The sequence below is a fragment of the Marmota marmota genome, unplaced genomic scaffold (genome assembly GCF_001458135.2).
Source record: "Marmota marmota marmota unplaced genomic scaffold, marMar, whole genome shotgun sequence".
In the NCBI taxonomy this organism is placed as follows: Eukaryota; Metazoa; Chordata; class Mammalia; order Rodentia; family Sciuridae; genus Marmota; species Marmota marmota.
The window spans coordinates 10,105,187-10,129,005 of record NW_026000222.1 but is presented as its reverse complement, the minus strand read 5'-3'; the positions used below and the strand labels follow the sequence as shown (position 1 = coordinate 10,129,005).

Genomic DNA, 23,819 nt, shown 5'->3' with positions numbered 1-23,819 from the left:
TTTATCACTGAATATTGGTATCAGGATGCTTTATGATAATAAATTAGAGATGAGTGCATCCACATAGCAGTTAGCATGAAAAAACATGCATGAAAATGTTTTAGGAAAGGGATTTTTGGAACACTTTTTTTTTGTTAACGATTCAACCCTTCATAGATAGTTAACTAAATTTTGTTCAAGAATGTAGTTTAGAGTGAAGACTCTGTGCAATCAATATGTAGTTTAGAGTGAACACTCTATGCAATCAATAGTTTTTATTGAGAATAGAAGTAAGTAACATCATCATCAAAAAAAAAATCTCCCCTCAGTATAGAGGAACAGGGTTCAGACTTAGCTTCTTAATTCAAACAGCCAAAATAAATAGGAATAATATATCAAATTATGTGGGGTTTTTTTGTACTGAAGATTGAAGCCAGGCATGCTTTACCACTGAGCTACATCCCCAGTCATTTTTGTTTTGAGATAGGGTCTCACTAACTCACTGACAGTCTTGCTGGGTTGCTGGGGCCAGTCTTGACTTATATTGGTCTCAGCCTCCTGAGTCCCAGGGATTGTGTGTACCAAGTAACCTGGACTCAAATAATGGGTTTTAAGATAGTAAACATGAAGTGACAAAGGACAAGTTTCCCTGAGAGGTGAGAAGCAAGGCAAGCGCTGTGACTGCCTTTGCTTACTGCTTGTGGAGAGTTTCCAGACCAGGGTGGAACAAGTGGAACCCAGACTGAGTTGGTAGCTTCCCTGAGTTGAGGAAATCCAAATCTGAGTTTGGAAAGACAAAGCTATTTATAATTCATAGGAGAAAGTGCAAGAGAGGAGTGAAGTGTACAGAGAACCATGGGTACTTGTGGAGAATTCTGGATGAGCGCTCAGAGGAATACTGATCAGCCCACATAAGTGAAGAGACTATCTGGGACCAGGAGAAAATATTAAAAACTATTATAAGCAAGAAGTTTGTCATTCTCACAGAGCTGGGGATGTTGCTTGCTCTTACTAGTCAGGCAAGAAAAGCTCCTAATTCACAGAGCATTGGATGGACCACTAAGGAAAGTCTTGTCTCAGAAGTAGGGAATAATTAACTCTAAGTCAAGGACTACCGTAGAGCCATCTAACAAAATCAGGAAAGCAAGACTTGAATGAATCAAATCATTTTCAAGTACTTAACTGTATCCCAAATTAAAACTCAAGAAGATTTTTGGGTATATAAAAATATACAACAACTAACAGTGTAAAATTTGTTCAAAGATTAGTAGACATGTGCAAAGAAGAGGGAGATAATAAGAATTAGTTTTTAATAATGAGAAAAACTAATAGTATAATTATTATTATACAAAATACAGGCCTATTGGAATACAAACCAATGTATAAAGTAAATATCTGTAAGTCCATATTATCTGATATATAAATGGAGATGTTACATTTTGGATGTGAGGTGTCCCCCAAAGGCTCACCTGTGAGATAATGCAAGATGGTTCAGGTAAGAATAGATTGGGTTAAGACTCGAACAACCCAATCAGTGAATTAATCCCCTGATGGGTATTAACTGAATGGTAACTGAAGTGGTAAGGGTGTGGCTGGAGGAGGTGAGAATTAGGGCGTGGCTTTGGGGGTGTATATTTTGGTCTGGCAAGTAGAGTTCTCTCTCTGCTTCCTGAACACTGTGATGTGAGCTACTTCCCTCTGCCACACTCCTCCTCCATGATGTTCAGCTTCACCTCAAGCCCTGGAGGAATGGACCTGGCCTTCTCTTGACTAAGACCTCTGAAACTGTGGGCCCTCAAATAAACTCTTCCTCCTCTATAATAGTGCTGTCCAGATCCTTTAGTCACAGCAGTAGAAAAGCTGACTAAAACAGGAGGAGAATACACAAATCTGCCTTGCAGAAGTTCCATCTGATTTATATAGCTACATCCACTCTCAAAGAGGCAGAATATAATTGCCCATTCTTTAATAGTGGACTTTGCACAATGACTTCGTTTCAAAGAGGAGGTAAGAAAGGAAGAAAAAAGGGTTAACTTTACAATGGAAAAGCTGACGAACACGACTTCCATCATCAAGGTCAACATCATCCTTGATAAGTCATGTTATTGGTATGTACATTTGATATGATGTGGTAGAAAGCCCCATTCTCCTCCACGACACTCACCATCTCCATCTAATCATAAGAAAAACAACAATTTCCATTAGAGAAATAGCTGACCAGTGTATCTTTCAGCTGTCAAAATAATAGAAAATAAAGTGAAGTTGAGAAACTGTCATAGTGAAGGTAATTCTAAGGAGATATGAATGTAATGTGAATTCTTGAATGGGATCCCAGAACAGACTACACTAGGTAAAAACGAAGGACATCTGAAGATGGTCAATGATCATAGACCAATATTGGTTCATTAGTCATAGAAAACATACCAAATTACTATAAAATGTAATAACAAGAGAAACTGGGCATGGGGGTGAAAATGGACTTTCTTGACTATCTTTGTAATTTTTCAACAATTCTGAAACTTTAAAAATTAAGATTATGTAAAAGTGATAAATTTCAAATGTCATCAAAGACACATTCACTATCTAATATATAACATTTTAATCAGAATGATATCTAAACCTAAATACCCTACAATCTATTAAAACCTGAATATTTGAAATATTGTTGAATTTTGCAAATTATATATGCACACAATATGTGCATATATATATAATAAATGTACATATTATATATATATATATATATATATATATATATATATATATAAAATAACTTCTCTAGATAGGCAGGAATTCCAAAATTCTTGTTTTATTGTTGTAGTACAACATAAGGAACATGAATGTCTTTCATTATTATTTGTTTCTGAAGAAAGCATCCAATGTTGCCTGTAATTTTTATCTTAATTTGCCAATTAAGTGGAAATTATTATGGAAGGGTTGTGTCAGGTGAGATGTTAATAGGAAAAGTGTACTTCTAGAGCTTTGGGTATTTGTAAAGTTGTAAAGCTCAGTATATGTGTTATTATTAAGGTCATCATTTATACTCTTTAACATACTGATTAAAAGGGAGAAAAAACAGTACCACTTTGGGCAATAAAAAATTGACAATGAAAAATGCATTTGTGTTATAGAACAAGCCCCTTAATTAAAAATGTGACATAAATATGATTAATAAAATTTTAACCCTATAAAAGGTTAATTAAACCCTATAATGGCAATGACTACTGTTTTTATATATTTTCTGATTATAGCCTAGAAAATGTTGTTTATTTAGTATAAGTATATGAGGAGAGAGATCTTGGCAAAAATTTTGTTGCCTATACTATATTTTAGTTATTAAAAGCTATCAATATTGAAAAGTGACATCAGCAAGATGGCTGAATAGAAAGCCTCACCCCTTCCTGATCCCACAGAGATATTAACTTAACAACAGTACATGCCCAATCACCTTGGTACAAACTCTGAAAACCAGGTAAGAAGTTCCTGCACCCCAAGCCACTGTGAAGTCAACTGAATGGAAGGCTGGTAGGAAAATCATGCTAGTTATTCACTAGAGCCCTTCTCCCAGTACAGTACATTGTGATCAGGAGAAAAATCTCAACTTTCAACCTTTCCCTGGGGAGGAAAAAAGAAGATGAAATGTAGATTCACCGTTTTGACTTTTCATAAGACTTCCTGAGGGACTGGTTTCTGTCTTTCCTGATTTTAAGCACTGCCACTGAACTTAACCACTGCCAGGTTAGGGCTGATGAAAACAAAGGTGATCAACTTACCAGAATGATAGTGTCTGTATTCTCCCTGCAGACACCAGGGGGAACTCTCAAGTAGGAACGGGCAAACTTCTTCAATGAGATGATAGATACAGGCCCAGAGAGGAGGCATTACCAGAAAAGGTTTAATAGGTCTTTAGAATATCTAGCCCAGCTGAAATGTTAAGGTTCTCTTTGTATAAAATCAAATTTCAAAGACTGGGAGAGGTGGGTGATTTTCAAACCTTTAAGACTCAACAGAAGAGAACAGTGCATAGAAAGAAACATGGAAACGTGGCCCAATTGAAGGAACATATTTAATCTCCAGAACCAACCCTAAAGAAATGACAATATATGAATTACCAGAAAAATAATTCAAAACAACCCTCATAATATGCTCAATGAATTAAAACAGTACAGGCTACAAAATAAAATGAAGAAATGAATGGATGGATTGATGAGAGTATCAACAGAGAGAAACTAAAAAAGAAACAGAAGTTCTGAAGTTAAAAAATATGAAAACTGAATTAAAAAAATTCATGGGTTGGGAATATAGCTCAGTTGATAGAGTGCTTGCCTTGCATGCACAAGGCCCTGGGTTCAATCCCCGGCACCACACACACAAACAAAAATCACTATAGAGAACATCAGACCTGACCAGGAAGAAGAAAGAATCAGTGAACTTGAAGATGGCATATTCAAAATCATCAGGTCAGAGAGCCAAAAAGAAAGAAAAAAGAGAATGAAGAAAAGACAGTTCGAGGAACATATGGGACATCATTAAGCAGAACAGCACACATATTATGGGAGTTCCAGAAAGAAAAGGAAGAAAGGATTGAAAGTCTCTAAAAAGAGAATGGCCAAAAAAACTCCTCAAATCTGAGGTAAGAAATCGATACACCACTCCTAGGTTTATACTCAAAGGACTTAAAATCAGCATAGAACAGGGACGCAGCCACATCAATATTTATAGCAGCACAGTTCACAATAGCTAAACTGTGGAACCAACCTAGATGCCCTTCAGTAGTTGAATGGATAAAGAAACTGTGGTATATTATACACAATGGAATTTTACTCAGCATTAAAAGAGAACAATATCATGGCATTTGCAGATAAATGGATGGAGTTGGAGAATATAATGCTAAGTGAAGTAAGCCAATCCCAAAATCCAAAGGCTGAATGATTTATCTGATATAAGGAGGCTGATTCATAATGGGGATGGGGAAGGTGGTGGGCATGGGAGGATTAGATGAACTCTAGACAGGGGAAAGCAGGGGGATTGAGGAGCCAGGCAGAGGGGTAGGAAAGACAGTGGAATGAGATAAACATCATTACCCCAAGTACATGTACGAAGACACAATGGTGTGACTCTACTTTGTGTACAACCAGAGACATGAAAAATGGTGCTCTGTTTGTGTTATATGAATTAAATTGCATCCTGCTGTCATATATAACAGAATAAATAAAAAAGTACATCATAATCAAACAGTCAAAAGCCATAGGAATAATTTTGAAAGCATGAAGAAAAAAATAACTTCTATACAAGGGAATTCCTATTAGATGATCAGTAGAAACTTTGCAGGCTAGAAGGGAACAGAATGATCTAATCAAAGTGCTGAAAGATTAAAAACTGACAACCAGGAATACGATATCCAGCTAAACAAACTTCCAAAAATAAAGGCAGAGTGAAGACTTTCCCAGATAAACAACTACTAAGGGAATTTATCACTAATGGGCTTATCTTATAAGAAGTACTTAAAGGGGTCCTTGAAGTTGAAGTAAATGGATGATAAATCACAACATGAAACCATACAAAAATATAAAACACCACAGTAAGGGTAAATATGTAGACCAATAGAATTTTGGAGTATCATATGCAGAAGCATAAAAACAAATGTGTTAATAGACACACAACATAAAGAGGCAATTTGTGTCGCCCATAAACTGGGGGAGGCAGAGGTGTAAATGTGTAAATTTTCATATGTAGTTGAAGATAAGTTGGATTCAGTTTAAAAAACAAATTGTCGTAACTTTAAGATGTGTTATGTAATCCCAGTGAAAAATATCCATAGAATGTACCCAAAGGGGAATGAGAAGGATATCAGCACATACCACTAGAAAAAAGTCAAGTCAGTGAAACATAAAATCAGGCGGTAAGAAAGGTGGGAAGGAATGGAAGTGCTATTAGACATACAGGAAGCTATTAACATCATAGGAATAACAAGTTCTTCCCTATCAGTAATAACTTTAGATGTAACTGGATTAATTGTCCCCAATTCAAAAACAGATTGGCTGAATGAAAAAAGAAATCAAAATAAAACAAGATCCAATCATATGTTGTCTACAACACAGTTGCTTTGTTTATTTTAAACAATAGACATTTACTTCTTACAGTTTTGGAGAGCAGGAAATACAAGATCAAGGTGCCAGCAGACTTGGTTCTTTGCAAGGTCCCTTTCCTAGCTTGTAGATGATCACCTTCCAGCTGTGACCTAACGTGGCACAGAGAATGATCTCTTTCTCACTTCCTTCCCTTAGAGAATCACTGATCTCTTCATAAGGGTCCTACCACGAAATACTCACTTTAGTCCTAAGGACACACATAACCTACCAGTGAAAAGATAGAAAAATGTGTTTCATGCACAGGAAGCTAAAGAGAGCAGAGGTGACCATACTTAACGCCTGACAGAGTAAACTTTGAGAAAAATCGTCATCAGAGACAAAGGAAGACATCATATAATGACAGAAGGGTCAGTTCACCTGAAAGATACAATACCTAAGAATATATATGCACCTAACATTAGAGCTCTCTCCATGCAGCAGACATGGATGAAACTAAAGGGAGAAAAAGACAACAGTACAATAATAAGAGACGTCAATATTGTACTTCCAGTTAGTTTATTTTTTGAGAAGGGGTCTGGCTATGTTCCCAGGCTGATCTTGAATTCCTGGGGTCAAGCAAATTCCTGCCTTAGCTTCCCAACTGCCACTGAGCCAGGCTGCCTTCAATTGTTGTTATGAAAGGATAAAGAAATTGAAATGTAAAGGATAAGGTTTGTTTCAAGACCTGTAAAGTTTTTAAGTTCTGTTAAGTTGCATTTGGAACCTGAAATTCATGTGGCAGTTAAAACAACTCCTGGAGAGACCAGTAAATGTATGTTGAAATCTCCCCTGACTATCTGGTTGTTCTGTAAAAACAACCCACCCTCCCAGAAAGAAACCGTGCAGTCCAGCACGTATACACCTCAGGGCTTAAACCAATCAGTTTAGTACTGACCAATCACACCCACCCGACCTGTTCCCGCCAGTGAATGTGCTAATCATGTTTTAGAGTTGTTATTTGATTTTCCCGCGGTATGTGATGATTTGCTAAAGGATGCTATGATGTATGTAAAGTCCCTGCCCCCTCCAAAGAATGTATATAAACTCTGCTTAAGTTGTTCTCGGGGCTCTTTGTTCTCTGCTCTTCTGAAGTGAGCTCTGAGCCCCAGCATGCTGGACCCCCAATAAACCCTTTGCTGTTGCATGAGACGGTTTCTTGGTGGTCTTTTCCTCCGACGTTCGCCTGACCTTTACAGTTAGAACAAAACTGGGTTGAAGTTCAGTGATAGAACAGGAAGACCTGAACCCCATCACAGAGCACTCACACCTCACACACACACACACACAGTGGTACACAACCACTGCAGGATACACAGTCTTCTCAAGAGCAATGAATATTCAACCAGACAGACCCCACGTGAGGCCACAAAACCAGTCCTCACAGGTTTTACAAGACCAAAGTAATACAAAGTAATTTCTCTGTTCGCAGTGAAATGTAACTAGTAGAAATAAACAAGCAAAAAATTCACATACAGGTGGAAATCAAACAACTCGCTGTTTAACAACCCAAGAGTTAAAGAAGAATCCACAGAGGAATCTAGAAACTATCTAGAGACAAATGGCAATAAGAACATGGCCTACCTGGACTCGAAGCAGGACTGAGAGGAATTTGGTGGTGGTAAACGCTACGTTCAAATTCAAATTAACAACCAAACCTCACACCTCCATAAACTAAAAAGAGAGGAAGGAACTAAAGCAAAAGTTGAGGGAAGGAAGGAGATATCAGGGGCTAGAAAAAAATGAAATGGAGAAAGGAAAACAAATTAATGAAACCTAATGTTGTTTGGAAACAACAAACTATTTTAACAAACAAGGAAAAAAGGGGGAAGAGATTCAAATGAATGCAATTAGAAACGAAGGGGGGGGGCGGTGGACATTGCAACTAATGTCACAGAAATTAAAGGGGATGAGGGAGAACTGCTAGGAACAGCTATCTACCCTCCAAATCGGATAACCAGGAAGAAAGAGACATGAACTCCTTCAACTCAAGAGCAAGACAACAAACCCATCTCAAAAACAAACAAAAAAAAGCACAATTAAAATTGGGCAAAATAATAGACAATTCTCCAAAGAAGATGAAACTGGCAAGTTTACGAAGAGATGCACAATGTCACTAATTACAAGAGCAATACAAATAAAAACCACAATGCTATCTCACCTATGTCCATTAGTACAGCCACTATCAAAAGAACAGAAAATTATAAGCCTTAGCAAAGATGCAAACAAACAACAATAAAAAACTGAAACCCTTGTTCACTGTAAGTGAGACGTTGAAATGGCTCAGCTGCTATGAAAATCAACATGAGCCTTCCTCAAAAAATTAAAAATAGAATTGCTAGACTATCCAGCAATCCTTCTGGGTAATTATGCAAAAGAATTGAATGCAGGGTCTTAAAGACATTTTTATGCCGGCGTTCATTGCAGCGTTATAGCCAAGAGATGGGAGTACAACAAATATCCACTAACACATGAATGAATATAGAAAATCATATATATGATGGAATATTATGCAGCCCACAAAAGAAGTAACTCCTGTCACATGTTACAACATGTATGAACTTTGAGGACATTATGCGAACTGAAGTAATTAGAGTCATAGAAACAGTAGAAAGATGTTTGCCAAGGGCTGGTGTGTGACAGGGTTAGTGTTTAATGGGTAGAGGCTTTCAGTTTACAGGATGACAAATTTCTAGAAATCTGTCACACAATAATGCAAATTTTTTTAACACTACTGAGCTGTATACTTTAAGATGGTAAGTTTAGTATATACATTTTTTTAAATCACCATCACAACAAAAACAACAGTAAAAGTAATATGTCTAAAAAGTCAGTTTCATTTGGGGAATATAAATATAAATCAAACTTTAGAGTAAAAAATGATTATTAGGGTTTATTTTATTATTAGGGATTATTGAAATGAAAACATGTTATAATAGAACTATAGATTGTTTCCATTATGTAGCTAATAATTATTCAAAGAAGTTGTATTTTAATCTTTCTAGTGTTTTGATATGACTTTGTGTCACTGTGGCCTGATGGTTCTTTTCTAGTCTAGGTCCAGAAGCTTCCATGTACCATTGTGGTGGGACATAGAATTCTCTAGTAAATTATACCAAGGGAATGTGGAAAGGGTGATTTTATAAATTAGAGAATCTTGATGTGAGTTACAATACTACCTCAGGTGAGACCCGATCCATACCATAATAGGCATACACCAAACCCTAAGCTTCCCCAGTGGTGGTTTTTCTTTTTTTCTTCATTAGTGGAAAATACAAAGGGACTTGCGATTCAAGTCTAAATTAGCAGTGCAAAACCATGCAAAATTAGGTCTCTGTACTTTTCTAATTTCCCCCTTATTTTTTCTGACACTGAATACCATCCCGGTGGGGATGGAGAAATGAAGCGCAAGTTGGCAGGTCTTGGTGACAACCCTTTTCTGCCACCAGTGGGTCACTCCTACCGACAAGCCATAAATCCTCTGCTCTTCAGATTGTGGTGTGGAGTGCAGTGTGGTTGACGTGATGATTACAACAGCAACGCTGATCACGTGCTCATGGGATGATCATGTTAGTGGTCATTATCTTGCTCATTACTCGATGCACGGAGGAGGCAACCCAGGATAGGGGTCAATCAGCAACTTGCCCAAGGGCACGCAGCTGGTGGGCGGGGCCAGAGCATGCACTGAACCTGTTACCAGCTCTGACCCAGTCTGCTGAAGCCACTACCCGGTACAGTCATTATACAGAGATCTAGTGCAGGGAAGTGATTGAGGGCCCACTAAGTGCTGGCCCTCAGCAGATTGTCCCATGTTATGTCACCAATGACCAGTGTCAGTGAGTCACTTAAAACCACAGTGGCAGCTGAATCCATATCTGGGCCTTTCCGCAGAAGCTCTCTTCCCCTCTGTGGCCATCAGGCAGGGGCAAGTCTGCTGGTCAGTGCTGGCTTTTAACCCCTTTCCTTATTACCGTGTACAGATATGAAAAATCCCTTCTTATTGCTGCTAGGATCACTTAGGATCATTGATACTTCATCCTAAGTTTTCATTGTTATGAAATATTCAGGTTATTTTTTCATTTTTGTTCTATGTGTTGATCTTTTCAAAATCTGTTCTCTCCTCTGTTCCAGGGGAACAACTAATATCGTTTGACTAGGAAGATAACATTTTTCTTCTGAAGAGCCCAAGAGCCTGTTCCTCACTATGGAGCTATTAAAAGTAACAGTTTCAGAGCTCCCCATCAGAAGGTCAAGTCCAGGTTCCTCGTCTACCCCTGATGGCACTCTGGACATACTTCTCAACTTCATGGAGGTCTAGTCTCTTGGTCTGTTCCAGAGGCACAATGATGTTTTCCTCAAAGCATTGCTGCAATAATTAGACAACAAGGGGCATACAGTATGTGTTCAGTAAATCTAGCCCCCTTTAATAATCCTGTAACAAATTGTCAGTTAACATAGTTATGACTGAAAAATCAAAATCAGGAGGGTAGGTCTAGGAATGCAGAGTAAACCCTCAAGCACTGCTTCTCTCTTGTTCTGCTGTTCTTCTAGGTCTTGGGTTTGTGCTGCCCCTGACTGGAGGCAGGAAGGTGGTGAACACCTGAACACACATCTCAGGACAAATCCTAGGGTGAGACTAGAAGAATGAAGTCCAACTTCAACGCTTGCTAACTCTGTGACCCTGTCAAGTAATTTACAGTCTGTGTTCTTGTTTTCTCATCTGTAACTTAGGAAAAGAGAAAATATCCGCTCTGCTTTGTTTTGCAGCCAAGAGCTAAACAAAAATATGCTTAGCTTTTATGGATGCTTCTGCCATCCTCCCTGCTTTCATTCATTGTCCGGGCAAGTTGGCTGGTGCCAACTTAGGTCTGTTCGAATTTGTAATCACCAAGAGGTGGGTGAGAACCCCGGATTCCCATCTTTGTGAAATCTAGCATAGTATCAGTAAGACATCTTGACGTTTATTCTAAAGAGATTATCCATCTTCTCTGACACCATCCGATAGGCTCCTCATTATGTGATCTTCCTTATTTAAATATTTGAATATTCTGTTTGAGAAATACTATCCATGAAATAGCCATTAGAAGAGTAATTTCTCTGTAAGTCATTGATCTTCTGAAGTCAAGTTTAGTCTTCTCTCCTTTAAACCATTTGAGTTATATCTTTGCATTGTTTAGTGTTGGGGTGTGTGTGCGTGGAGGGGGGGATGGTCCCTTTAATCAGGATCCCATCATGTGCCTTTTGGGGCCTCCTGGGAGTTGCTGTTAAAGAATCTGATTGTGAATGTGACTGTGCATTCACAGCAAGATGCTCATATCAAAATAAATCTACCCAGAGCATCTCATTTGTAGATTTGTACTCCTTGAAGCACTAACTAAAATAAGAAATGTTAATTTCTTGTAGACTATTACCAGATGATTTTAAAGATCTGCCAAGCAGGAGTGTCTGTTCCCATGTGAGGAATTTCCATAATAAATTCCTGGCACCAAAGCCGAAGAGGATAGTTTTGTAGAAACAGAGAAAAACAAAAGCAAGTCTTCTCCCTGAGGACAGTTTTAGCTACAACTTCCCAAGGCTGCTTCCTTATTTCTGTTCTCATTTTATGCTTTTGTTTTGAAACGTAATGCAGTTTTTACCTGGATGGACTCCGGGATCATCAGGAAGAGCTCAGTAGGTTGGCTGGCACCTGTCAAATAGGAGACCTCCCCCAAATCAGAAGGCACCACCGCCTGGCCTCTTCCCCCACCCCCACGGCCAGCAGGAAAAAAAAGGGTTAAGGATTATTGGAGATCAGAGGGGAGGAGAGGGAGCCCCGAGGAGGCCCAGAGCAGGAGGCCTCGGGGTCCAGCTTTCATGACCTGCAGCTCCTGGCTGAGCTCTGAGCGCGCTGCTGCTGCTCGCTGCTGCGTTCGGAGGAGGGATGGGAGGAAGGACGCGGCTGCCAATTTCAGGGACCACTGCTGCCAGGAGTGGGCGTGGCCTCGTCGGTGTGGATGCTTGTTAGAAAAGATACTGGGTGCTTTTCAGTGAGGAGTCAGGGCTGTGTGTGTGAGGGAGGGGGGCAGGCAGAGAGAGAGAGAGAGAGAGACAGAGAGAGAGAGAGCAGGAAGGAGGGAGGGAGGGAGATAGGAGGGGAAGGAGGGAGGAGAGAGAGGGAGAGACAGAGAGCAGACCTGGAGATACTGAAGATCCAGTCGGAGCTGGGAGAGGGACTGAGAACCCGACTCAAGCTCTGGTAGAGCCACTCAGGATCTTTTGGGGGAGCTCCGTAAATAGGAACATGGGGTCTGTCGCTGGAGCCTTCCTCAAGATGCTTTTCCTGTTATCTACTCACAATTGGAGCAGAGCGGAAGCTGGGAATTCCTGTAAGTATACAGCCAATGATTTAAAACTTGCAGGGGGGCTCCCTGCAAAACTTTGATTCGATTGTTTTTATGACTGTTATTTGCTGCTGAGATGGCTGCAGAGCCTATTGCTCTCAATGATGAAGCATCATTTAAAAATCCTGCAACTAGGACCGGGGTTGATGCTCCTCTTTCCTCTTGATCTGGTCAGCATAGGCAAAGTGTGAGCTCTCTTTTTTTTTTGTCTACGAGTGGGATCCTACTCTCTTGTCTTTGAATATTCATTGAGAATGCTCAAGTTCTAGTAAAACATTAAATTAGCATCTTAACCAGGGAATCGCCTGCGAATGTCTTCATTTCTTCCTTTGAGGATTACTGAATTTTATTGGAATTATGTCTAACGTGGAAACAACCGGCAGACTTTGCATTATGCTGCATTAGCTTAGGTTTCTGAAGTTTGCGATTTGGCAGAGGAGTAGCTAGCTGGCTGCATCTTTAAAATGATGCAGGCTAATAACCGAAAATGTACTGCAGACTTTGGGAGCAGGCAGAACTGGTGGAGGCAAACCTCAGTATAAGAGCTGTGTCCTGGCTCCTTAGACAAGGAGACTTGGAGCTCTCCTGAGAGAGTGCTGATCCCCACATTTGACTGAAAGAAAAAAAGCATTCAGGTGATCTCTTTTCAAAAGTGTGTTCTTTACTGGTTGGCTTTTCTGCTTCATGAATTCGTGATTGAATATTTCTGATTTTGAGTTGATGGATTCAGGGAAGATTTGTGAGGATCTTGTTTCTAATTTAAAATATCACCCCAAATAATTTGGCAGACTCCCTTCATCCATTTGTTATTAGAGATTTAAAAAAAAGTTTTAAAAGTTGTATTTGGTTCTCTAAAGGGGAGAAATTCCCCTTTCACAACGAGTGAAAAGCAAGCTCAAGAAATTCAACTTTTTATTTCTTGCATTTTAAAGGAAAATCCCATTTGCTCATTTGCTTTTCAAGAAAGGGCTATGAGGCCTCTTCAGGAATTTATGCTGCTGCTGTGCCACCACCAGCATAGGGTTGGGGGACTGAAGCCAGCAAGCAGACATTTGGTGTGGGAGGGATGTCATCTGACTTCACTCAAGGGCTCTCATGTGAGAAAAACATTACAAACTCACCATCCCTAGCCAAATGTCTATCCCAGGCTGCATGGTGACTGTGATCCCATCACTAGGAATTCATATAACCTCAGGGTGCATCTATCCCTCTCTAAGGAGAAAACTTCACTCCAGGTGCTGCTCTGTGTTTCAGATTCAGTTTTAAATTGGGTGTGTGGGAATTCCACGAAGTCAAGAAAATTTGCGTCACTTTCCCTCATCAAAATCTTGGAATCCTGCAAGGGGGTACAAGCTGTTGACAATGTTGCAGCCAACCAACAGACAATACAGACACCCACACACGAGGGAAGTTTTGTAGAAAAGGCATCAGTAATTCATCTTGCAACTGCTGAAGTTCAACCAAAAAGGAAGCACTAGAGGTCACTCTTACAATGTGCAGCACATCAGTGCAAGGATCAGTCCCTCAAGACAAGCAGAGCTTAACACTGGCCTAACACAGCGTGTTTTTCCAACATGCTGCCTCTGGTTGGGTTTGCGGTATATTAAGAGGTTTAATTGGGTTGCTAGTTGTATGAAAGTGTAAGGAGCCGATCAACATGGAAGAGCTTTCTTTTGTAATGTATCTTCTCAGTAAAGAAAAGGTGAGATGCTGAGATCTGAGAGCTCAGTATTCCAGTCTGCTCAGCTCTGGCTGGGCCTCTTGTTGACACTTAAAATCTCAATCCTGATTCTGTATTCATTCAGCCTCGGTTTCTTCAGGAAGTCTTGTAATGCTCTCCTTAACACTGGTTGAACTCAGAGAACCTATACGTTTTAAATTCCCAGGAACTTTCAAATGATAAAGTTGGAGTTCTTGGTTGGCACATCTGTCAAGAGTTGACTGTTCTTCAAGTGTCAAAAATGTCATTAATTGCCTTCATGTAATTTACGTTGCATTTTGTAATTTCTTGTCACCATTTGGGCAATGTGATTTGCAGCTGTAGATAAAAGAAGATATTTCATTTCCTAATTTTTATTTTATTCCTCAGTATTTGGGAAGGATTCACTTTGTGGAAGAAGCAGGTCCGTTTGTTGGCAGGTCACAGTGGAAAGTAGACCATGCGTTTTATCCTTTTTGGAAGAACAGGTCTATATCTTCACAAGCAAATTGGAAGTTTGCAAAAGAATGAGCAACCATCAACTAGCAAGTGTTTCAAAATGTTCTAATAGCTCTAGTAACTCTTCTGGACCAGACCACATATTAGTAAAAAATGAATCCATCGTGATTACTAATATTAAAGTCAGAACTGAATGTGAATAAAAGAATTAAAAGTCTGTCTCTTAGGCAAATACAAAGACCTTTGTCATCCACTGAGTTGCTAGTTATTGGTCCAATATGAATGCTTTCACAGGGGACTCTGTAGACATAGGATAAGGTGTACTTTAATTTGGAATATTAATTGATGTTTCTATTAGAAATATTCTATATAAATACACGCATGCACTAGTAAACACTTGTGCTTATGTGTGAATCTAAATATGTATAAACTTAGACCCATGTGCTTGTACACTTTGGGGGGGCCCTGATAAGTACTGATAAGGATGAGACATAGTGAATGGATCACATTCTTTGCCTACTGGTGCCCCACTGGACATTTCAAAAGTAGTGAAAGAGCCCCTAGATTTTTCTCTTTGTTCTTGTTGAGATGAGTTTGTTATTATATGAGATGTCCCTTTCATGAAAAGGTAGAGACAGATCCTGGTAGATAGACTTGATCTGTGAGAAGTTACACTGACTCTTGTTTTCTTCACTTCCTACTAAGAGACACACACTAAAAAAGAGAAGCCATCTCTTTATTTTGTACTTGGTCTGAAGGAGCTGCCATCTCTGAATAGTAAGACTGTGTTGGAGGAAGAGTCTGCTCGCTATAAGAGAAAGGGCAGGTGTAAGTAGTTTGGCTAATAGGAGTCCTGCTTTAGTTTTACCTTGTAGATCAAGTAATGGCGGCTCTTTGGCCTCAGACATACATACTTACTGTGCCTTACTTGAGAAGAACTGATGCTTACCAAGGAGCTGACCAATGACTTAATTAGAAGTTAGCTTCTCATTGTGTTCTTTTTTTCTAATAGAAATAAAGGATAGAGTTGATATTTACCAGAAGGAAACATTAAAATTGTGGTAAAATCAGTAATTGATAAAAGTAATCACCTGAGTAGATGGCCACTTTTGTGGGTGTTTTGGACAGATCCTCAAATTGCTAAAACTCAACTTTGAAACTTTCTCTTTCTTCCTCTCCCCCAAATTCATCTCTATGGCCCAAAATAGCTAGAAAACAATAATGAAATATGGATAAAATATAATTCTATGATGCACTGCCTAAATGGCTAACTTTGGGTGGAAATGACTAGTGTGCACCGTGACTAATTTCTCTAATAGCAGTGGTGATTTATTTTCATCCACATGTTGTACTCTCTGCATTTACTGCACCACTCAAATCATGTTTGACAAAGGCAACCTTTGACTCTAGGGTAACATAGCTCATAAATTAACATAGGGATCAAACATGACTTCCTGTGAGTGGTACCTAGTGCTTAAAGTAATAGTCATTATGGTTATCTTCTGAAATTAGTTTTTGGATTTATATCATATATATACAATTTCTCTATTGGAGGTAATATATATATATATATATATATCCAGATTAAATTGACTTCTTCTGTGAAAGCAAATTATTAGAATTGTATTACATCAAGTATTAGGCTCAGAAGTGGGTAAATTATGGCCCATGAACCAAATCTGTTCTGCTGCCTGTTTTTCTATGGTCTATGAACTAAGAATGGTTTTCACATTTTTAGCTGAAAACAAAACAAAAGGAGAATTGTTCATGGTACAAAATAATTATGTGAAATTCAAATTTTAGTCACCTGTCTTATTTGTAGGAGTGTATGAGAAAAATTTGTACTGGAATATTATATTTTGAATTTTATAAATAAAATTTTTGTTAAAATTATTTTACTCATGGTCTCTAAGTACCTACATGATATTCTTTACTATCTGATCCTTTATAGAAAATGTTCATTGACTTCTGATGGAAATATTATACAATGTAATATAATGACAAGACAGAGATAGTGTATAAATTATACTAAAATAACATTTAGCATTTAGTCAGTCATTTAGTTCAAAATGCCCCCCCCCACCATAGAGTTGTGGTACTGAAGGTAATATTTCTAGGAGTTATAATAGAAGAAACCTTCAAGCTAATATTTTTCTCATGTTTCTTCTTAAATATTTGATTGGCCAAAAATCTTGTTATTTCAATGAGTATGCGTTATTTATATTTATTTGTAAAATTTCAGCAGTTTTGGTTGATCATGGGGCATTTTAAGTATTCCTATAGTCTAGGATGTTTAAAATAGTATATAACTATTTGCCTCTTAGATATTTAGAATAAAAACTCTGCTGTAACTTTACATTTTCATGAGTATAAAATATTCCACTTCATATTAATCAGGAATTTAACATCTGGAATCAAGTAATTCTATGAGGGAAATGCTTATGTTTGAAGGGTGTTTGTGCTTCTATGCTTTTTAAAGCAGTAAGTAGCTTCCTAAAAACACTGAAATTGGCAAGATTTCTAGAGCAAATTTAAAAATAGATTTTCATTTAAGCACTACCCACTGAGAATTCACGATAATTAAGGAAGTGCCTTTCACCTTCTCATGCTAGTATAATTAATTTGTATGTAAATATCTTATCCATTTGGAGTTGTACTTACTTTTTAAAATGTTTTTATCAATACACTGTAGTTATACATAACAATGGATTCATCTTGACATACTAATACATGTGTGGAATGTAATTGGCTCCATTTCAGACCTCAGAATTTCAACTCCCCCCAACCCCTGTTCCCTTTTCTCTACTTTACTGGTATTCCTTCTATTTATTTATTGTTTTTTAAATTGGAGATTTGTGTATTTATTTTTGATATCTAAAACCTGATCACTGAGTTCATTTTATTTATTTTACACTATGACTGTTTTTTAAAGTAAGTTGAAATGTGATAGGTTAGAGAACTCACTGAAATATCATTTTAGCATTCTTTTCAAAACAAATAGCCATTTGTCAAAAGTTTATTTTTTATAATAATGGTTCAATGGTTCAGCTCCAAATGAAGAATTCTATGTGTCATAAAAAGACCAATCTCCAAATTAAAAAAAAACAAAAACAAACCTAAGACAGCCTCAAGGAACATCTTAAAATGTGACTTAGTCTGGGTGTCAATAAGAATCATGATGTAATTCACGATCATCTGTGAACAGAGAATCAGGGATAGTGACATTGGCACTGCATGACTTTGAACTTGTTTTCACCTTAGAATATCAGTCTGGCTTTACAAATACCTATTTTTCTCAATTTGATACTATGTTTAGAATTCAAATCTCTTTTACTTCAGATTAATCAATATTGGGCCCTTACTATTGTCAACTAATGAATCACTTGACTTTTAGTTTGCCAATTAGTCCTAAGTTATCTAAGAAATCCTTCACCAACCTTTTAAACACCTTTCCCTTTCCTCCTTACTGATTGAAAGTTTACTTAATGGTTTAGCTTCTGAAAACAGTAGGAAGAACAAGAGAAATGTATCCAACATTGTTACATAAACCTCAGGTATTTATATTAGTAGCAGAACATGTCTGATGAAATATTAAATAATGCATACTTTCATCTGATATTTCCCAATGGCCTTGAATTACAGTGATTGCTTATGGTTTACTTGTTGTTGTTTTCATTCTTATTAACTTGCTTAGTATTTATCTGGAACCATAGCTAGTTCATACCTCAGCTAGTTCATACCATAGCTAGTTTTCAAGTAAACTAATCTGATAGAGAAGGGCTGACCCATCACAGAATTTATGGTTAAAATAGGAGTTTCCTGAATTAACCACATTTACAAAGTGAAATGAGCTGTGTTTGCATTGTTGCTGGTGGTTGAGGGAACTTGGAATACTTGAGTGACTGTTTTAATGGATATGTCAGTTAGAAACCTTTAGAAATACTCTAGCAAACAGATTTTTAAGAACAAATCTTGGATTGTAACATCAAACTCGAAGATTCATTGCATTTTTCTTGCTTTAAAAAGAAAAATCTCAGAAATGCCTCAAACTACATGTAGTTAAAAATTATGGGATGTTAAGAGATGATGTGATTACTGAGAATTTTCTCCAAGGAAGAATGAACTCCCCAGTAAACTGAATATTCTGAAATGATATAATTTACACTTAAGATGAACATTGTATTAAGTAGATTTTGAGGGTTTTTTTTTTAAAAGATTTAAATTTCTTGAGAAGTAATAGTTTACCTGTGGCTCTAAGTTACAATAAATTGAATTTCTGAATAAGGCAGATGCTGTCATTTGTTGGATTGGTTTCTTAATAGTTTGGGGAAGAAACTTTGATGTCAGATTTCAACATTCAAATTGCTTCAGTGAATTCTAAGAATGTCATTGACTATGTGTATCAGCTGAGTATGAATGCATGCCCACATGCCCACATATATATGTTTATGTGCACTTGACTTTTGGAACCGGCCTTCCTTGTTCTGAACTTAAGATTTTAGTCTCTGTGAGGTGCTCATCAGTATAGGGGCTGGTGGCTCTGTGCAGGTTAAGACCATTTCTGATATGTTATTGCACTAGGAAAGATGCAGTACATATTTCCCAATTGACTTTTGAAGGACAAAGTTTTCGCTCCAAATTTTTTTATCAAGGTATTCATATGCATGGTACCTGACACTGTAAAATCACGTAATGATAAAGGATATGCATGCAAACTCCATTACAAGTTACCACCCATTGTTACTTCTGTTGGTATTTGGAAAAGGAAGATATGTATATCATGTTTCCCCCACTTTCAATGCATTTTTGTCATGGTTCATGGAAAAAGTGGTACTTTGGTAATAAAATTGGAGAAATAGCATAACAGGAGGTAAAAATGAGCCTGTTTATGTTACAGTTAATGAGTCATTCCAATGTAATCATTGGAAAAGTGAGTGAAGCCTGAAGACGTTTGACATTTTAAGTAGTTCAAAATTAGTAACTATAAAATTTTTTAATGCCATAAGTATTTAATAGAGTAGTGATGAAATTTATCTCTAAGGTTTTTAAATCACAAAGGAAAAATGGTATGATATGTATCATAGCTATAGCTCTAATTACTTTTTTTTTTATTAAGTACCTCTCATTACTTAGCAGGGCTCTGGAATAAGGTATTACGTGCTTCTAAATCGTAAAAGACATATTTGTTTCTGTAACCATTTCTTTCCTACTGGCAATTATTGTACTTATACAAATGGGGTCATAGGCTGCTGCTATTAGTTTAGAAGTAGTATTTAAATATATAAATTCACTTGTTTTCCTAAATCACATTTATTGTATGATTTTTCAGACAAACTATAACCTGTCATTTTATTATTTGACTTACTATGCAAGTATAACCTACAGAGATTTTTTAAAAAAATGTTCTTTGTTTAGTCAGCTTTTTCACTGCTGTGACTATAAGACCTGACAAGAACAATTTTAAGGAGGAAAACTTTATTTGGAGGTTCACAGTTTCAGAAGTCTGAGTCCATAGACGGCTGGCTCCATTCCTCAGGGCTTGATGAGAGGCTGAACATCAAGGCAGAGAAGTATGGTGGAGGGAAGCGGCTCACATGATGATCAGGAAGCAGAGAGATTCCACAGGCCAGATACAAAATGTATACCCCAAAGGCATGACCCCAGGAACCCACCTCCTCCAGCCATACCCTACCCACCTTCACCTTCAGTCACCAGCTAGTTAATCCCATCAGGGGATTAATTCACTGACTGGTTTAAGGTTCCCATAACCCCATCATTTCTCCTCTAAACCTTCTTGCATTATCTCCCACATGAACTTTTGGGGGACATCTCACATCCAAACCATAATATCTTTGAATAAGGATGTTGATAAATTTTCCTAGAAATTGATCATAGTTTTGGAGTTGGTAATTGCCTGGATGACCTTGAATAGACATTCAAATATCTTGGCCCACAACAGAGAACCCATATTTTCTTGTCAGTAGGAACCAGTCATCTACTAGACCCAATGGAGGAATTCTTAAAGAATTTGAGAAGGTTAAAGTTTCAAGCTTATGGCTTTGCTTTAAAGTATTGCATATATATATATATATATATATATATATACATATACACACACATACATATGCATATACACACCATACATATATGTATGTATATGCATATTTATGTATATGTATATATAAACATATAACATATATTAAATGTATATTTTCTATATTTATTGGATCTTCAAGAGTTGTCTTTTAAAATCTGTTGATCAGTGGATGACCAGGAAGAAGAAGGAAGTAAACTGAAAATGATCTTTAAGAGAAATGAGTTGTTGTGCCTGTGTGTGTGTTCACACATACACCAGAAGCTCTTGGGGGTGAGAGTTGGTAGGGGGAAGGGGAAATGGTGCTCTTATGTTTCACACTTTGAACTGAGTAGTGTTGGGATATAAAAGGTTGTTCCTTATTTACCATCCATACCAGAGTTGTCTTAGTAAGCTTTTACAACAGAGTATGAGGATAGATATGTTTATCTCGATGTGAATGTCACTGAATACACGTGTGATTGAAACTTTACATGGTACCCATAAATACATACAATGTAAAAAGAAAATATATATCACAACCCCTCTCCTAACGACAAGAGCAAAAAAGTAATGTGTAGGATTAACAATGAACAAACTGTCCTTTGAGATCCAGTGTAAATTCATCCCAAACCCAAGAAATCATATTGCCATTTTGTGATCTCAAAGTTCTTTGTTTTCTAGAGTTTGATATGAAGACCTCAGGATCTCTGGTGTAATTTAACCCACCTTCTGGTCAGTCCCTGAGTACTGGTCTTTGTGACCTAATAATTGAAGGCAGAAAATGGTAGTAGAGATTTGGGCTTTAAAGCCACTGGGGAAATTTAAACATGGTCCAACTCTCCAGGGCAATGTGGCAAAGTGATACTGGTACCCGGAGAAGGGCGTCATAAACAGAGTTGAACATTTTTCACATCATTCACTTTTATCTCTTAATTTTGATGATTTTAAACAAAAAGAATCTTATCTCCAAGGCAGAAAGCGGCATGAGTGCTTAGTGATCCTCATAATTAAGGATTTATAATACATATTTACATTTGCCATGTTTTAGATGTTTAGGACTTAATTAAAAGAACATTGCTAAAATAAAAGCAATTCGATCTAAATTGGTGGTAAGGGAATTCTGTGCAAGGTTATAAAGCTGCTCAATTAGGTGCCTCTGTTCCACAGTGCGTATGATTTCTGTTTTTATTTTAACTGTTGTACTTTAGCACATAGACTGTGTTATAATCCTGTTAAGAAAGCTTCATGTGCCTCTAAAACGTCATAACACTACCTAGTAAGTATCATAAGATGTGTAGCCCTTCCCCAAACAAACAAAACACAGAGACAATTTGGGGAAAGAACTAGGATACAGTTAAGGAGGCAAAAGAGCAAATACTGAAGATAACATTGGGTTTCTTAAACTCGTAGGATTCTTTATCACAAAATGGAATATGATAAAAATAAAAGACTTTCATGACCCAAACCAGTATCTATTAAAGGAATGGAAAAAGTAAACTAATAAAAAATGATGTAGGCTTTTAGGTGCTAAGAATAAAAATATGCCCACAATAATTTGCTCTGTGTAAAATGTAAAACTGAGATTAAATTCGTTTTTTTACTGGTTCCCCTGTAAATGACGATATCCATTTCTCGAAACCTTGTTACGTGCTTCCCTTGTGTGTGTGTATATATACGCACACGCACACATATATAAATACGCACACACACACACACACACACACATATATATATATAAATTGTATACATACATATATAATTGCAACGTAGATTAGAATGAAGGCAATGTATGTAGCATCATTAATTGCTGAAACGTTCTCTGAAGAAGATGCCAGGAAGTTCTCTGCTTTTCTGAGTTAGCAAAATCGAGCCTCCTGTGATCATTTTCCTCTTTCATTTTCCTGGATATGAGGACGATCTGGCTGTGACATCTGTCACATTAGCGATTGCCAGGGTTGATTTGGCTCCTACGGCTGGCCAGGCAGCTGTCCTGCTTGCTACCTCGCCACTCCCTACGATTCCATTCACCTCACTCCACATCCCGCAGGATTCTAAAACACGACACATATTAATGTATTTTTAGATAAGCCTGACCTAATACATTCATAAATTTATTCAGTCTGAAGATTTTTATTTTTGTTTTAAAAAGGCAAGTCCTGCCTTGCTGCCCTGTTTCGTGGTTAGGCTTTCTGATGTCAAGTTTGGATGTCTTAGCATAGCAACCACGTCTGGCTAACCTGTGTTTACGGATCTTTCTATTTTTGTCTGTTTTCTGTGCTTTCTCTCAAACATTCATCACTTCTTTGTGCTGGGAACACTCACAATCCTTTCTACTATTTAATTTGAAATGTGTCAGTTGTTGTCAACTGTAGTTATCCTACTGTGCTAGAGAACACTAGAATTATTCCTCCTGTCCAACTCATCCCTGAACCCATTAACTGTCCTCTGTCCCTCCACCCTACCCATTCACAACTCTGATAATCACTATTTCATTCTCCACTTCTGTGAGCTCAACTTTTTCCCTTTCACATATATGTGAGAATGTGTGATATTTGTCTTTCTGTGACATGAGAAATTCTAGGAGGATGCCTTTTCTTTGGTCTCAGGATCCCGTCACTTGTATTTTAGTCAGGGTGAGGTGACAGCCACTTGCTCAGGGGAGCTAAGAATAAAATTTTCTCCTCTGTAAAAATTTCTCCACCAACTCTTTTGCTTCCTGGTGCCCAAGCCCCATTCATTCACTTCCTCTACATCCCTTCTTTGAGTCAATGTCTTCTAGAATAGGACTTGAAACAGCCCAAGTGGCGAGAACAGTCAACTCGGCCTGCGATGCCTGACCAAGGTGTTCAGCTGGTTTTCTTTCTTCCCTCCATCAAAGCCCTTCTTCTCCCTGTGCTCAGGGACACGTACCTTTGTTTGCTGTGTTGGTTGGCTAGAGCTGCCATGACAAAATACCGCTGGCTGAGTGGTGCATAGAAATCAATTTTTTCACAGTTCTGGAGGTTGGAAGTCCAAGATTGAAGTAGCATCAGAGTTGGTTTCTGGTGAGTTCTCTCTCTCTGGCTTACAGAGGGCCACCTTCTCACTGTGTCCCCACC

The 23,819-nt window shown here is 37.8% G+C and overlaps 1 protein-coding gene across 1 annotated transcript in view; it reads left to right on the top strand.

Annotated features, from left to right (window-relative positions):
• Window positions 1-12,009: 12,009 nt before the first annotated feature.
• Window positions 12,010-23,819, top strand: part of Cntnap4 (contactin associated protein family member 4) — a 240,075-nt gene continuing 228,265 nt past the window's right edge. The window contains exon 1 of the mRNA XM_015496327.2: window positions 12,010-12,472. Coding sequence (XP_015351813.1) covers window positions 12,388-12,472 — 85 coding nt within the window. The 5' untranslated portion in view covers window positions 12,010-12,387. The remainder of the gene's footprint in view (window positions 12,473-23,819) is intronic.